General features: G+C 38.4%; 1 protein-coding gene across 1 annotated transcript; it reads right to left on the reverse strand.

Annotated features, from left to right (window-relative positions):
- Positions 1 to 758: 758 nt before the first annotated feature.
- LOC107700817 (protein FAM46A-like) lies at positions 759 to 14,020 on the reverse strand. Its single transcript, XM_016502632.1, has 2 exons — positions 13,658 to 14,020; positions 759 to 1,940 (listed from the first exon to the last, which is right to left on the reverse strand). The coding sequence occupies exons 1-2, from the start codon at positions 13,811 to 13,813 to the stop codon at positions 915 to 917; spliced, it is 1,182 nt and encodes a 393-aa protein (XP_016358118.1). The 5' UTR covers positions 13,814 to 14,020; the 3' UTR covers positions 759 to 914.
- Between the last annotated feature and the right edge of the window lie 3,145 nt (positions 14,021 to 17,165).

Consider the following 17,165-nt stretch of genomic DNA (forward strand, 5'->3'; position numbering starts at 1 on the left):
ACTTGAAGTCACAGAAGTAACATTCCACTTAAACTGGTACATCTAAAGTCTTTGGTCCTCAGTTTTTCAAATAAGGAAAGTAGCAAACCACGGTCAGAACTGAACATAGTCTCCCAGCTTTACTGTTTTCTTGATTTTGTTTCTCTATTTTTTTTCATAACTTCCAACAAAAGTTGTTTCATAACTTAAAAATGTTTCACTTATAAAACATGAATGGGTTACACATACATAGAGTAGAGAAGTGCTTTAGACATTTTCCCACCTTCCTCCCAATGTTCATTGTTGTCGTTTCATCCGCACTGGACAAAATCCTCAAAAAAGATTTTGAGAGCAATCTGAAATATTTTGAGTCTTCCAGTATAGTAGAGTTCAGTGAAACTGGGGTGGATTGGTGGCATCCACTTAAAGACACATTATCTGACATTTGGTCCAATTTTGCACAAAAGAAAAAAAGAAAAACGGTAAAATTGGATAGTGAATCTCATGAAACCATACAAAAAACATGTCTGGGTCATATTTCAGCCCAAAATCACAAGGAAAAAAATAAGAACCTATATTATGCGTAAAGAAATTTAAGCCTACTTGTAAGACCATTAAGACTTTTTTTTTGGTCATCGCAAAATAATTTTAAAGAAAAATTAAGTACAAGAATTTTCCAAATCCTAAAATGTGTAGTATTTGTTGTAATGTCTTGATTTTCACTTTAATTCTCATCAAAAATATGAAAGTATAACGAGAATCACAATTGAGAAATGGTCATTTCTTAATGCAAAATATTCAGTATGTTCTTTTTCTGTGAGTTGTGACATCAAACATGTTTTAATGAGATTCCCCCTGGAAAGTCTGAGGATTTTAACCAAACATCATCTGAAAACTGCAAATATTCCCCAGCAGTGTTTTCGTCCCTTTATGGCTCAGCTACAAGGCAGCCATGTCTGATAGGAGTTGTTACAGGTGGAAATTGGCGAATGCACATGTGCTACATAGTAGTTGCTGAAGTTGACGTCTCTGACGTAGGGCGCTGGTTGGTAGTAACACGTAACGTTAGACAGCGCAGGAATGGCGTTCTGTTCGGCCAGCACATGTAGTGCCAGAGAGGAGATGAGCGTGAGCGTCTGCCTCCGCTCGTGGCCCATGAGACACACGGTGCTTTCATCCACCACGCGATGGAGAGTCACGAGGCAATCGTAACGCTTGTGCTCCATGCCGTTAAAGTGGTTCTGCAGGTACGCCTCAAGCTTCCTCTGCTGCTCATTGATGTCGGGGAAGTCGATGAAGAAGCGTGAGCACATGTAGCGCTGGAGCGCCTTCATCTGCGTCTCGGACGCTGGACGGAAACCGCTTACCAGCAGGTGGCAGTACTTCAAGAGCCCGCCGCCACGGATCTCTTCTGGACTGTGCGTAGCGATGATTTTAGCGTGTAGGTGTCCCAGCGCTTCTTTAAAGTCTCCGTACATACTCTCTCCGACCACAGTGGGATGGAAACTCTCGGACATGAGCGTCTCGGAGCAGCGGTCGAAAAGCAGCAGCGAGTCCAAGCCGATCTGAAAAGAGTCCACGCTGAACTCAAACTGCCGTCGCAGGGAGTCCACAAACTTCAGCTCCACGTTCTTGCCAGTGTTGTTAGAAAGTGAGATGAGGCTCCAGCGGTCCGTGTCGTTGCAAACCTTCACCAGCTTCTGCACATACACTTCCTTCAGGGTCTGGGCAGTGATGCGGTCCCGGCTCACACCGGCGGGCAGGAACTCCAGGAGGCTGTCCAGGACCACGTCCTTCACCAGACGGAAGGTCCTGTCGTCAGTCAGACTCAGGCCAAAGATCAGGTCTAGGTCTTTGTAGCCCAGGCCAGTGTCCTGGTGGAGCACATAACTGGCAGCTGAGCCGTTCAGCTTCACATCACGCACCGCTACGCCTCGCTCCTCCAGACGAGCCCGCACCACCTACAGGTGAAGGAGACACAGAAAGAGACACTATTAAAGGCAGTTTTTTTTTTTTTTTTGCTGGTTGAAAGTCTCTTCACATGCAGAACCTGATTTTACCAAGTGCGACATGTTCCTGGATCAACATCTTTGTTGACCCTGGAACAACATTGTGATTAACCAATCAGATTTGAAGAACCAGTTTATAGTTTTTGTGAAGTTTAGTGTTACTGATTGTAACACAATCAGTGTTTGGTGCTTGCACATCAGTGTCATTCATCTATCATTTCCTCTGACTTTAGGGATTACTCATGGTTAAAGTTAGGTTTAGGTGTAGGGATAGGGTCAAGACTAAATTTTTGGTTTAAAATGTTGTTCCAGGGTCAACAAAATATGTTGACCTAGGAACACATCTAACTCAGCAAAATCAGGACGTGCCTCTTCACATCTCGATAGCACTCTTTAATTTAAGTGGTCTAAATGTATTTATATGTATTTATATCTTCTGTGGAAGGCATAGGACCCAGAAAATTTCGTCCAATCAATATGTTCGGTCCGAACATCAAATATGTATTTGCATACCTCTGTGCACCCTGTTTGCACAGACATGATACGTCATCAGCGCGTTACAGCATGAATGAAAGGCACTATTATTGTAACATTATGCGCTTTGTACTGTAATGTTTTCTCACTGGTGAATGAGACGTGAAGTAATCTGACAGTGTTGCATTCAATCCTCCACAAACGCCATCTCTCATCGTGTCGCAGGTTAGTCTCTGGTCTGCCTGAGCATATTTGTGTGTTTTGTGGGAGGTGTGGCTTTGCAGAGCGATTATGCAGGGAGGGTGGGGATCTTGCTTTCAAAGCTAACTTGCTATCTCTAGCCTTTCCAAAATCGCCTACCCTAACTTTAAGCGTGATAACCTTTTTTTCACAAATTGGACACAGATTCCTTTAACTTCATTAAAGGGGATGGAATGCTTAAGACAGTGTTGTGGTGACCAATACCATATTTTTGGTCACTCAGGAGCAATTGGACTCCCAGGAATACAGTCTTCCCAGCAGGCACAGGACGTCAATATAATGTCAGGTTAACACTGGATATGATGTTGAGAATGAAAATTGGGTTGACATCAGTATTTGACACCAATTTGAGGTTGATTTTGCATTGGTTTTGGTTACACGACCTAAAAACAACAAATATCAACATCAGCTGACGTTGGTATTGGACATCAAATTACTATTGACATTAAATGCTGAACTGACTTGAATTTTGGTCACCTGACGTTGCAACTGAAATGTAACCAAATATCAACATCTTATGACATTGTGTGCCTCCTGGGTTGACTCTGACTCAAACTATGCAGATGTTATGTGGTTTTTGATGACTAAATTTGTGCTATTGCGTATCTCTGGACCAAAGTGCACTGTATAGAGTGGCTTGTGTGACACTGGCACAAAACCAGGCTTCATATACCCAGAAATAAAAGGATATTTACACTGTCTGAATCATTCAGACCCTTCTGCTGGTCTCTGTCTTGACTTGGTCTCGGTTATGGACCTTGGTCCAAGTCAAAACCGAGATCAGAAAAGGGTTGAGTCCATTATTCAACCCTGTTCTGGTCTCAGTCTTGACTCTGACTCAGTTTACCTGGGTCTTAGCCAGGACTCTTGACACAACTGGTCTTGAACTGGTCTTGACACAAACCAACTAAAGCCTTCTACAGACTGTACGATTTTAGCAATCCTGTAAGATCATTGCAAATCACACTGTGCAACAGATCTAATAAACCTGGGTATGGCATGCATGTAGACTGTACATGACATCTATTGACACACGTTACTATAGAAGAATAAAACATCATCAGTATGCACTAGTGGTAAAGCGGCGAAAGAGGAAGGGATAAGAGCTTGAGGTAAGCAGTTTTATGTTTTAGCGCCATGTCGTGTTGATTTCATGTCGCATTTTTATTGGCTGGTCAGTAAACATGGGTTGTAGCAGCACTGTGCACTGTGCGATGATCATGCTGAGTTTCTCACACTGTCGCAAGACCATGACAACGGGCATCTTTGAACCTCTCTCACTGTACGACATAGGACCACCAATTAGGAGCCACAATCACAGAAATCGCCACGATTGTTTCATGATGCCAATCTTTTATCTGGGACAGCCGAAAATCGTGTAGTGTGTCTCGGGCTTAATTCCACAAAACATCACAGGATTCATCAAATCCATTAATAAAACTTTCACATATATGGGCTGTTGTTTTTCCACTAAAATTGATGTCATTTCCTGAAGGATGATGTCACTATATCATCAATGTAACTGATCGATGTATAGAGAATTTGAATTTGAAATTCAAATCTTTGAAATCTTGTGGAATGTATTTAAAATTGCTAAATGTGTAAAACAGAGCAAGGTAGTACTACACTCTCACTAACTGGTTACTGAAAAAGCAACCAGTTCAGTCAAAATAGATAAAAATCAATCATGTAAGGGGTGATTTTGTGAATTGTGTATGATGGGCTTGCAACTTTCTGAATGAGGCTTGCAATCCTACAGAAACTGTGGGGATAAATGCGACCCTGGTCACACCTCATTTGAAATGTTTTGCCACATCAAAACTGGGCATCCACAATGCACAAGAAAACAGTTTCACCATTGAAGGAACTACAAGTCTAGACATTCAAGAAGAAGAGGAATTACATTGGTTTAACAGACCAGCTACAGTAGAAGGAAATTGCAACCTTTCTTTCTGAGGTTCATGCAGTGCAGTACTGTAATCTTAGTACGCTTCTGCACACAACCTCAGAGTTCTCAGAAGCAAACACACATCTCTATCAGACTGGACACAGGTGAGAACTGAGATGTAATTATTCACTAGAGAAAGCATTCTGTTTTCCCTGGGAAACTGATTAGCCCTGGGAAATGACAAGTCAGTGCTGGTCTTGGCAGCTTTCTTGCTTTTCTGCCCTTAATCTGTACATATTTCTCTCAAACACACACAAAGTCAAGAAGGCCTCCAAGAAGACTCCAAAGCCAGCTGACATCAGCTAATGAACAACTTTTAAAACAACTGACATTCTCAGTGATTAGACAGAAATAGCTATAAAATAAATGGAGCGTTATATTAGATTGAGAGTGACCCACATATTTAACCAACCCAGTTAGGCCTGTCGCAATAATCAATATATCGACTTATCGCACAATATATGTACATGACCTCAATAATTTTTGGTGATGCAATATATCGCACATTATATTTACTTAACAATTAATGTCACCATGTTTTGCACATTCCACTTGCACCTGTGTCTTTTGCAGCTTCTCGTACATAACGTGGTGTAGTCATGAGGTGCTCGTTCAAATTTAAAAAATGCTTCTACAAAAACAGTTTAATTTGCAGACATGGTCTTGTTTGGGGATCTGTGCCTTTGTGCATATGGACATCTGACTGCTAAGTAGTGATTGTGTTTTTCAGCAATAGTGTGTGCACCCTTCATTTACAGAGAAAAGAAGGTCAGGGAAAAATCTGTAGATGGAAAAAGTTCTTTGTGCATTTTTCTTTTTTTCTACTTGTTACATAGCACTTTTTGTTAGAAAATGTTTATTTACTATTTATTCAAGTTTTTTAAGGTATCTAATATTTTGATACTTAATTTCCATGATCTAAATATTCTTAAAAATTAAAAGTTTGTTGTCATTTGGTGTGTGTAGGCCTTCTTGCATTATTATCCTTTTACATTATGATTATATATTCAGTGGCATAAAATGGTCATAAAATCTCAATTATTTCTGGGGCAATATATCACACAACAAAAAGTTGTTATCGTGACAGGCCTAAACCCAGTAGTGCATCCAAGAGCACTGAAGAAATGGAGAATCTCCACTCAACTTGACAAGATATGATTAAGTCTGGGTCAAAGGCCTAGAAAATTGAGAATCTGTGAAACTCTTTACTCTAGTTCTCTAGTCTATTTCTAGTCTATTGGCCAGCCAGAGCAGAAGAGAAGTAAGTGGATCCAGTGGAGAAAACGTCACCGCCATGATGCTAGGGGTGTTGTGGGTGGTTGTGAGAGCATTGATATGAGGTTTCTAAAGTGATACAAGTGGCTTTCAGAGCATTGATATACGGTTGCGTTCTGGGTGGTTACTGGGTGGGAGTATTGTTATGCAGTGACTAAGGTGTTAATGTGCGTTGCTATATATTGTTTGTACCACTTTTTCCTTTCTCTTTGTCTGTCTCTGATTTATGAATGTGGGCTCACGCATTGTCTACCCATCACACCACATGATAGTGGTTGACCTATTTGTCTGCAGATTTACATAATCCCAGCAGTGTCTGTAGCTTTCAGAAACTAAATGCTGTCTGAACACTTCTGACAACCAGTCTAAAAACGACCAGGTGAAAAATCTGAGTTAAAAAAACAAACTACAAGACACTGGAAAAGCACTCAAGATGAAAAACGACACAGTGCTCCAGAACAAATGTTGGTTTTCTGGGATATAGCAAAGGTCGGGACATAAAATGAAGCTTTCAGTTTCCACAATGGAATTATACATTTGAATGACCATGAAAAAGAGCTGCCGGAAAAACATTTTTTTCCAGCATGGAGAACTAGTTAATTACAGTGGTAACCTAACACTTTCAGACAGATGGCTAACTAAACTAACATAAATCTGAGACTCAAATAGGGACTTTTTTTGTATTATTATTTTATAATTACGATTAATCATTTTTTGGCAGCATGCACCAAATATGAGACTGGTAACACTTTAGTTTACAGACAAATTTTCAGTATTAACTAGTTGTTTATTAACATGCATAATACAAGCATATTGGCTGTTTATTAGTGCTTATAAAGCACATATTAATGCCTTATTCTGCATGACCATATTTTAGATCCCTTAATCCAACCCTAAACCTAACAACTACTTTATTAACTATTAATAAGCAGCAAATTAGGAGTTTATACAGAAAAAAAGTCATAGTTAAAAGTTAGTTAATAGTGAGAACTTGTCCCTGAACTAAAGAGCGCTCATACACAGGATATGTTCACTAACAGCACACAAACACACACACAGAGAGAGAGCGAGAGAGAGAGATAGGGTGCATTCACTCTAAAAAGAAATCTTGAGAAGGGCTCTTTAAAAATAACTATTTAAAATACATGGCACAATAAAAAGGCAACAGTAATTGCTGAACTCCCATCAAGCCAGTGACGACAAAAATAGTGCACACTTATTGTGATTACAATATTTATATAATATATCTCCACTGAGTTGATCAGTGAGGCTACATCCACACGAAGCCAGAGCTTTCCCTATCCGATCTTTTTTTTCCCCTCGTCTCAAGAAATATCTGCGTCCACACGAAACCACGAAACCGACACAAAACGATGTAGTATACATGCCAGACCAGTATGTGGCGCTGTAATTCTGCCACAGAGATACACTAAAACGGAGGAGAAGACTTGGACTATGTGCATAAACTTTGCGCGCGGTATACAAACGAACATGGAACAATACATTTATTAATCTGTGTTAATGTTAGTTAATAAGACAATCGTTCAGTGTTTGTTCATGTTTTTGTTGCTGTTACGTGACGTAGCGGTGTCTGACTAGGTGCGAGGCGTGGGCTGAAGACGTCATCGTTTCAGAAAATATACGGATTCGCTGTCCACACGAAAACGCAAGGGCGGCATTTTCAGATTTATCCACTCTGGGAGTCCATCCCAAAACGCCGGATTCGTGGGGACGAAATGCCTATACGGTACAAAATGTATGCGTATACAGTTAACCGCGTCTCCGTGTGGACGGGGCCTGAGTGAGTCTTTAGCAAGTCATGTTTCTTCATAACAAAAAAATAAGTAAATAAATAAAATAATAGGATGTTCTTAAAATTCTGGAGAAGACACTTTTACAAAGCATGATTACTGAGACTAATTTCTCCATTTAATGTCATTGTTATTTAGGGGAAATGGGATATAATTTGTGATCTGTACAATTAAGACCACATTTAAATAAAAACATTGCTATACTGCAAAATCCTTGTTTGACCATTTAAATCAGAGGTGCCTAATCTACCTCCAACGTTCAGCTCCAACCCCGAGCACCTCCAACACCTGAGCCAGCTGATTAGGATCTTCAGCAGCACTGGATAATTACAGACAGGTGTGTTTGATTAGGGTTGGAACTGAACTCTGCAGGTAGGTACTGTACAGTAGATCTCCAGAAGTAGGATTGGGCATCCCTGGTTTAAAAGAGATCTGGTATTCTGTACAAGGTAAACCCACAAGGCTACTTCCTTTGACCCTATGTGAAAGACTTATAAAAAAAAGCCACAAATGCACTGGTCTGACTGCAGCTGACAACGCCTTGGTGACACGTAAACTCACGTCCTGTTTGGTTTTCCAACCTAGCTAAAAAAGGTCCTCTGTTTTATTTGTGGGATGAGGTTCAGGCTGGGGAACAGGCCAGCAGAACAGCATCATTGCCCCCTGGACACTGACAACCACTGTGAGCACAGTGAACTGCCAAATGTAAAGGGATGAATGAACCACTTACGAGTCTCTGACACTGGCCCAGGCTCAGGCACATGAGTCAGTAAATCCACTGTACTAGAATAGACTATGAAGAGTTTTACCCTTTAAATCTTTCCCAAAAATTCACTTAATGGAATCTTTGAAATTCTAGCTATTGGATGGCCATGTGGATAATCCTGGGTGTTATATGAAGCTTGGATAAAGCTTTAAGCACTTACTCATACATAACTTCCATTACATCAGTTCTGTGCTCCATTAGTAAGACTTTGTTTAAAGAATCATTCATCTGATTTTCCAAACAATAACCCAAAATGAAAAGTGTGTCATCATTTGCTCACCCTTAAGCTATTCCATACCAAGACATTTTTTCTATGGATGACAAAAGAAAATCCCAGCATGTCCAAAGTGCTTTTTTCAAAATGAACACTAGGGATGTTGAGCACCATAAAAGTGGTCCACACGACGCCAAATGATCAGTGTTGGGGGTAACACATTACAAGCAACACGAGTTACGTAATGAGATTACTTTTTTCAAGTAACTAGTAAAGTAACGTACTAGTTAAGTAATTAAGTATTACTTAATGTTTTTAAGTAATAAAAACAGTGAACTGCAAACTTAGATTATGACACAAACGTGCAATAATTAAATGTTAAATAACACAAGTATCCTTTATGTATTTGTTCCAATTTTATTAACCAATGTCTTTGCTGCTGACCTTCGATTATCCAATTCAACCGTAATAAGCAAAAATTACATTCAATAAGCATAACATTTGCACCTCATGTTTTGAACTTTCTTTTCGTGCATCCTATTCTTCATGCAATCCAGAACGGCAGCAGAGCTGAAAGGTTTGTTTGAGTTGCGCCCTCTACTGGACAGATGTGAATTTATATTTCCTTCTGCCTGAGGCTTATTCATTTCACTTTTGGTGTGAAAGGGCTTTTACATTTACCAAAAATAGAACATTTATATTAAAAACAAACAAGCAAGCCTAGCCCTGATGAGAAAATGCAAAAGTAACATAACAAATTACATAACATAAATAGTACTAAGTAACACAATTAGTTACTTTTTTTAGAGAATAATGCAATGCTGTAATGCATAACTTTTAAGTAACTTTCCCCAACACTGCAAATGATAGCTTTGTTTGAGGAACAGACTGAAGCGGTTTTATAAACCATACACATCAGAGAAACAAGTGCTCAGCCATCTTTGAATTTTGTCTTTGAACTTCCTTTTTTTCAGTAGCACTACTGCATCGCTGTTGAAGGATAATTAGCTCTTGAAGTGGATTTACTTATTGCAGAGTTAACGAAAGTTATCGTGTGCATTGTAATGTTCGAAGCGGATGTCATAACAAATGGCAGTAGACCGGGAAGATTTTAAAACCAGTGGTTTATTCGTAAATGCACAATGTGGAAATAGAAGACAGATGTAAGATGTAAGAAGTAAATGATGACAAAACTTAAACTAGCTTTTAGATTCTTGAATTTCTTGAAATTGAATTTCTCTGGAGGCCAATATTACCACTATTTTCCAAAAAAGATGCATTTTACACTAAAATAAGGTTAAAAAGGCTGTGTTGATTAGCTCCCCCTGCAGGTAAGGGTGTATGGTGGAATCCATTGGTCTCAAACTCAATTCCTGGAGGGCCACATCTCTGCACAGTTTCGCTCCAACCCTAATCAAACACACCTGATCCAGCTAATCAAGGTCTTCAGGATCACTAGAAACTTCCAAGCAGGTGTGATTTGGAGCTGGTTGGAGCTAAACTCTGCAGAGTTGTGGCCCTCCAGGAATTGAGTTTGAGACCAATGGTGTAATCTATACCTCACACTGATTCCAGCCCCTGGTTTTAACCAGGATTATGTTACATGCTGGAGGGATGAATTCCTTTAAGACATCCATTCACATACTCAGAAAAGCACCTGTTCTAAGACAGGAACAATGGGAATGGCTTAGATGTAGAGTCTGTGTATCCTTTCAGATAGAAAAAATGTAATCCTGAGGACTTAGTTTACACTCTGGCCAAACAAAAAGACTTACCAGGCTCCTCTTTACCACACGGATGCCATGTCAGCTCTGGCCCACAAGTCTACTGTTTCCAACAGGATTAATCCGCTGTTAACCTTATGTGCCACAAACAAGCCAACTTTGTCTGCTAAACGGGCCAGTGTAAGCCAAGCAACACTACAGTAATGATACCACTGAGAAAAATGAAATAGTGGTGATTTGTGTCAAGAGAGTTCTTTCTGCACTTGGTTATAAGGACGGTGAATGCTTTACAACAACACCAAATACTGATACCAGGAAACAAACAACCTTCTGGTGGGCTGATGGCCAACAAATTTGAGAGTTTGCCTCCTGGTGGTTGTAGATGTGTTATATTGTAGACAAAACTACAAAAATACGGCAAGCTCCAATCAGATTGCCAGAATGCTACTTAACAGTTGAGATGCACAGGTTTCTATCACTCTTTCAGGAAACAAAATTATGTTTTCACTGTAAAAAACAAAAAATGATACGATCAGTAAGTCATGGCAACCTATGTTTTTCTATTTACTCGTCAAATTAAGTTGAGCAATTTTAACTTTTCATATACGTTATATGAAATTTTAAGTCAGTTTAATATAAATTAAGTTGAAATGCCTTGTACATCCAAGTTAAGGCAGCAACTGAACTTAAGTTTTAAGTTGAAATAATAGGTGGAATTTTATTCAGTGTAAAGAATTCTGTGTAAGAATTAACTAATCACTGGACTTGATTCAAATCTTTTAAATATATTAGAAATAAGAGTAACAATGATAATTGATGAGAGTTTTTGAGGAAGTTGCAAGCAAACTACATAGTCATGAGCAGAATTGTATATTGTTTGTCTTCTGTCTGGGAAATAATCTGTACTTATTACGTTTGGATGGACAGTAATTCTGTGGACGTAATTGGATGGAAAGTAATGAAGGTGTTTTCAGTACAGAATATTCAGGGTTTTGGAAAATACTTTCAGATAAACCCGCTCCTAAACAAGACAAACTCCGTTTGGTTGCTTTATATGTCAGTCAGACAGTCTCATCCTGTCTAAATAGGCTGTTTTGACCAGCCTAAACTGCAAAGTGAACCAGATTTTCTGCGAAGTCAAAAGTCTGGCTATGCAAGACTACAGTTGGTAGGTTGTAACTATGAACTGTAATGACTGTTCATCATGTAAATTAACTACTGGCCTTATTGAGAGAGTCTTATAGTGGATAGTTTTCATAAAGACAATCAAAAAATGAATTAAAGATGAGATACTGCAAGACCTAAAACCTTCTGGGCATTTCTGTGGTTCTCACATTAGATACGACCAGATGGTAGAGTAATGAGCACATTCATCTGAAAGGTCAGTGATGTCATCAGAGAGTGGCCAAATTTCGAATAGCCCGTTTAATACGGCTGGGTAAAAAATACTATATATATCTCTTGTTTCAAGGTTGCAATTAAAACAAGCCAAATGAAGGGAAATACTCCATTCCTTTAAAAAAAAATAGAAATAAGCAAAGCCTGAGGTTTTTTAATTAGTCACACAAAATGTTGAAGTATACAGAAGTACAAGTTTGAAACATTTATCTCTGCTAATAAAAATGATCTATGCTCAAAACTTCATTATTTAGTTTTTTTTTTTTTTTTTTTATTTTTACACTGTAAAAAATGACCGTAAATTTTACGGTAAAAGACTGTAAAAATGCTACATGCTACGCCTGTTAAATGGTTAACGGTAAATTCCCCTACTATATACGGTGAAAAACTGTATTGGACATTACATGTAACGGCAAAATTCCAGCAACCACAGCTGCCGGTTTTTTACCGTAAATAAGTGTATTATTAAAAAATGAATCTGTCGAGTGTATATTTGTGTATGGAATAATATCATAAATAATATGAAGAGTCTCTCTGGATGTTAAATAGATTAAAGGGAAAGTCGTGAACACCTGCTGATATCTGCTGGAATTCAGCACGGAAGAAAAGCTGCCACATAAACCTTTTCCAGTAAGACTGCAAAAGTCATGACTGACTGCAAAAGAATGTATCTATTACAGTAAAATAAGCATGAAAAATAATCGTCTTGGCAACTCATTGTGAAACTGACAGATTATACTGAAATGTAAGATGAAGATGAGATGCTTAAAAAAAATGCTTAAGTAGAGATGCTTAAAAACTTACACTTGAAAAAACTACCACAGAACTTTAAACGCTAGTATTTTAACATTTTAACAATACCTTAGTGTAACAAATTGTGCATCAAGATGTCAATGCATAAACATTAGTAAATTATTATTATTACATTAATACATTTACTTTAGTGAAACATGAGCTGAATAGGCCTACTGTCATTTCCCTTCGGCTGATAATGCCAGATTAATCATCCAATTATTTCCTGAATGACAGTGAACTGTTCATGACACAGAAGAAATAGCATGGATTAGCAAGTCATTTCTCATAAACAATGATCCTTATGTAAATATGATTTCATAAATCCAATAATTCCTGCTCTACATGGATGAGGTTAAAACATTATAAAATAGCCAATAAACTCATACCCATGACCACACATCCAGTTTCTATGTCGCTTGGCAACCATGAACAGCCTGCAGTTCTGATAATAAACTATATTACTTGGAATATATATATATATATATATTTTTTTTTTTTTATTATGGTGCTGTACAAAAATATCATTAGAATCCTATCGGTTTCATAACCATAACCATTTGAATTGGGAAACAGAACTTTTTCAAATCTTAACTCAAGAATTAAGATGGAATGTTTCTGTGATACAGCCGCTGATTATTATTATTATTATATAATAGTGCTACATTTTAAGCATGCAAATACAGTGTCTTTGATAATAGTGACTAAAAACACCAATTTACTGCGGCATAATAAAATAATGATTTTATTTTTTTGACGTTTTTGTGAGCATTTGTGAAGAAGATAAATTGTAATCGTACCAGTGTTCGCTTATAACGCCTTGTTTTGTTTTGTGTCAGAGAGAATTCATTGGAATCCTTCAGGAATGTTCCAAATTATTGTAACACTTGGAATCGGAGTTCTATCCACATTTCTTACCGCATTCAATTTTGAACATAGAAAGCCCATAAAGTAGCGAGTTCAACCGAGGTTTCGTACTGTTTTATGTGAGTATGAGATCCTGTACCTGCACGATATGCCGTGGCTGAACGGAGAGTGTAGGGAAGTTTCCTCGGCCGTGGATCGGGACGCATTCTCCCAGGATGGAGTCCAGACGCTGCACCTGCTCCCACGACAAAACACAGCAGCGCCGGCTCTGCTGCGACACATCCGCGGAGGACATGGAGAGATCAGTCCGCTGAAGACTCGCGTCTGCTCGGTGGACGGCAGCTGGATGCCCTGACTAAATGACCTACGGTTATTTCGGTTTAGGAGTTGAACGTCAATTCGGTTTCAAAGCGTGGATTTTAAAGGTTATTTCATCAACGCAACAGAATCCAGATAATTATCGAGGCACTCACTCCAGGCTAGCGTTCATTCACTGAGTCTGGAATAAGCCTACGAATGCATTTAAACCTGACTCATTTACATACGCCGCTCAGTTGGTCCGCTTTATGAATAATTAGAACGTCCATAAGAACTGAAGTCCATGTGCCCGCCCACCTCGGCTACGTCACATTCCCCGCTGCGCTCATTGGCTGTGGGAGGAGCGTACGGTTGTGTGGGAGCACGTGTTCGGTTTCTTTGTAAACACAAACCAGGATTCTCAAAACTAGTTAGTTTATGCATAGCTTGTTCAATAGTACATCTATGATAATGTATTCACATTGTGTTCTCAATGTCAGGAGGCGCACAAACCCTTAAGCGTTTGACTTACAGTTGGTTTTGCCTAAATATATACACTCTCATGAAAAAAAAAGGTTTAAAAGATGTCACTGGGGTGGTACCTTTTCAAAAGGTACACATTTTTACCTCATTTACCTGTAAAGGATGCATATAAGTACCTTAAAGGTACATATTAGCACCCAAAGTGTAAATATTAGACCTTAATGGTACATATTTGTACCTTTTTCTGAAAGTGTAGGTTGTACTGAAATGTATTTCTCTCATTGCTTTTTAAGCTGGTTAAATGCCATTTGTCTCTGCTTACTGTGCCATTGTGACACAATCTATCAGTTGTTATAATGTTATTACAGCAGCTGTTCTAAAAGAGTTATGTGACCTGTTATCTTTTTTTCTTTTGACCAACATTTAATATACAGTATTTAGTTTTTCATAGCATGAGAACTCAGCTCAAAAGGAAATGAAACTGAAGAAAGACAATATCATTTGTACACATATACTGGAAATCTGATATCGTTTTATGTGGCTCTGGGTGGTTTCAAGCAATCTAAACTGAAAATCCTTCATAATAATTTGTATAAAGAAAACATTTATGACAAGGGAGTGCCATAGAACAACATTCTATAAACGTTATGCATGAAGGCATGATAGGCATAAGATGAACAGAGCAATAAAGTGAAGAATGTGAATGATAAGCAGAAAAAATATGACACCTTGAATGAACTAAACAGTAGATAATGAGACAGTTTTACTGCTGCGGTGAAAACTCTTTTTGATCTGCACTGTAGAAGTATTTTGTTAGGTAACCAAAACTGTGTTCAATGTGGTGAGATTCAAATTAAATGTTTTTATACAAAATGTAGAGAGAGAGAGAGAGAGAGAGAGAGAGAGAGAGCTTTAATGCTGTTCACTATTATGACTGAATCAACAGCCAAATGAAACACCAATGAAAGTCATTTTTCGGGTCAGATCAGGTAGAACAACTGCAAATTTTTAACACTGTTATGCCTCTTATAAATACAGTTTATTGCCTTGTTGATTTGGCTCCTGGAAGTCTTAAACTTTGGGTCTGGTATTATATTTGGTAAGTCCCAAAGGAAGTTTAGGCCTTTTATAACCTGATCAAACAGTAAGGCCTTACCTCTGCAAACATCCTTTATTTTCCCAGGCTCCTTATAGCAAACAGAGAATGGCCTTAGCTCGAAACGCTGCTTGTATATGACTTTAATCCTGCTTCTATTCCGTCATAGAAATGTGATCTATAGCTGCTGGCCATTTAAAAGACGTCATCTAGTGGACCAGCAAGTTAAGTGTAAAGTATCATGTGAGGGAGCAGAAACGAAACTCTAGCAGAGAATACAAAAGAGAAGCCTTTTAGAATGCTCTCATTGTGATGATCTCTGTATACTCTATGAGGAAAAGGTTAAGAAACTGAATAGATGTGACAAATGCTAGTCCATCAGGCTGTCACAACACATTCAGATATACACGATTGATTGATTATCTATCATTTGTGGTATTTCCGTGCTGTACTCAATCACACATTTATACACCCTCGTATTTTCAGTGCTAAAACATCTGTCGTATAGTTTGTGCTGCTTTAACAAAGCTTTTTAAATGCTCACAAATGCTACTATAAATATCTTCGAAGGTAAAGTAAACCTACAAAGATCAAGTATTGTTTACTAAGATCGTTGCTAAGAAATGTGTCTGTGTGTGTTCGGATAAAGAGTCTGTGGTTGTGTTTGATGTTTGCCTCATAAATCAATCTGAGAGATGATGCTGGATCACACACATTTGCCAAGGCATCTTTGTCTTTTTTTTTTTTTGGTAACACTTTATTTCGATAGTCCACTTTAGACATTCTATTAACAGCAAGTAACTTTGAACTTTGATGTCAACTAGCAGTTAGTAGAGTATTAGTAGACTGTCTGTCTAAAGTGGACTATCGAAATAAAGTGTAACCTTTTTTTTTTATTAAACAAAGCATACGGAAGTTATGTTTACGGAAGTAAAACATACTTTCCATAACCTTAGCAAATACTGTACAAGGTGAATATTACTGCATTTGATAAAAATATTAGGCATGAAATTGTAAAACAAAACTAGTATTGTGATGCTTTGTGGATGCTAAACATTACTGGATAATGTCTGTATTTAATGTGATGAACTTTTCTTGCGGTTTGAAGTTAGTTCTGATTGAACGTCTAGCATCAAGATATCATACAATCATAAAATACAATCTGTATATAAAGGTGCTGTATATACTAAAGCATAAAAATAACATAATACATTTGCCGATATTTGGGAAACATGCTAAGTTTACATACTTATTTCTCTGAAAAGCAATGCTGTGAAATGTGTGTTCCGTGTTGGAATGTCTGTTTTTGTTTTGATCTGTGTGACTCCATCCACTGCCGGTTTACCCAATAGTATAGTGTTTCTCAACGGGAACATTCGCAGAGCATCAGGGGAAGCAATATGGTCTGCCACATCCTAACGCCATCTCTAACCTGGATGCATCAAAGCACACTTTCTATATCTATTTGTCAACTTGTCGGTAGCGCAAGCGTGTGGAGTGCATCAGTAATAGAACGTGCCATCCGTTTACTGTAGCGCTTGCGCTCAGTTACTGAACAACTGATTTAATTAGATCTATGTGCTTTGACGCAACATGTCGCACCATTTGTGGCCATTGTAGTAGTGTTACTACCACTTGCAGACTAGATGGTGTATCATTTCCAGCAACGACTCTTTACTTCAGTGCTCGCTCTGCTTTCTGTAACTCAGTTGCCAAACTTCCTGTGAAAACAACAGCAAGCATTTAGACACGAAAAAGTATGAGATGCTTT

This window comes from Sinocyclocheilus anshuiensis, unplaced genomic scaffold, assembly GCF_001515605.1.
Source record: "Sinocyclocheilus anshuiensis isolate Anshui unplaced genomic scaffold, SAMN03320099.WGS_v1.1 scaffold1383, whole genome shotgun sequence".
Taxonomy (NCBI): Eukaryota; Metazoa; Chordata; class Actinopteri; order Cypriniformes; family Cyprinidae; genus Sinocyclocheilus; species Sinocyclocheilus anshuiensis.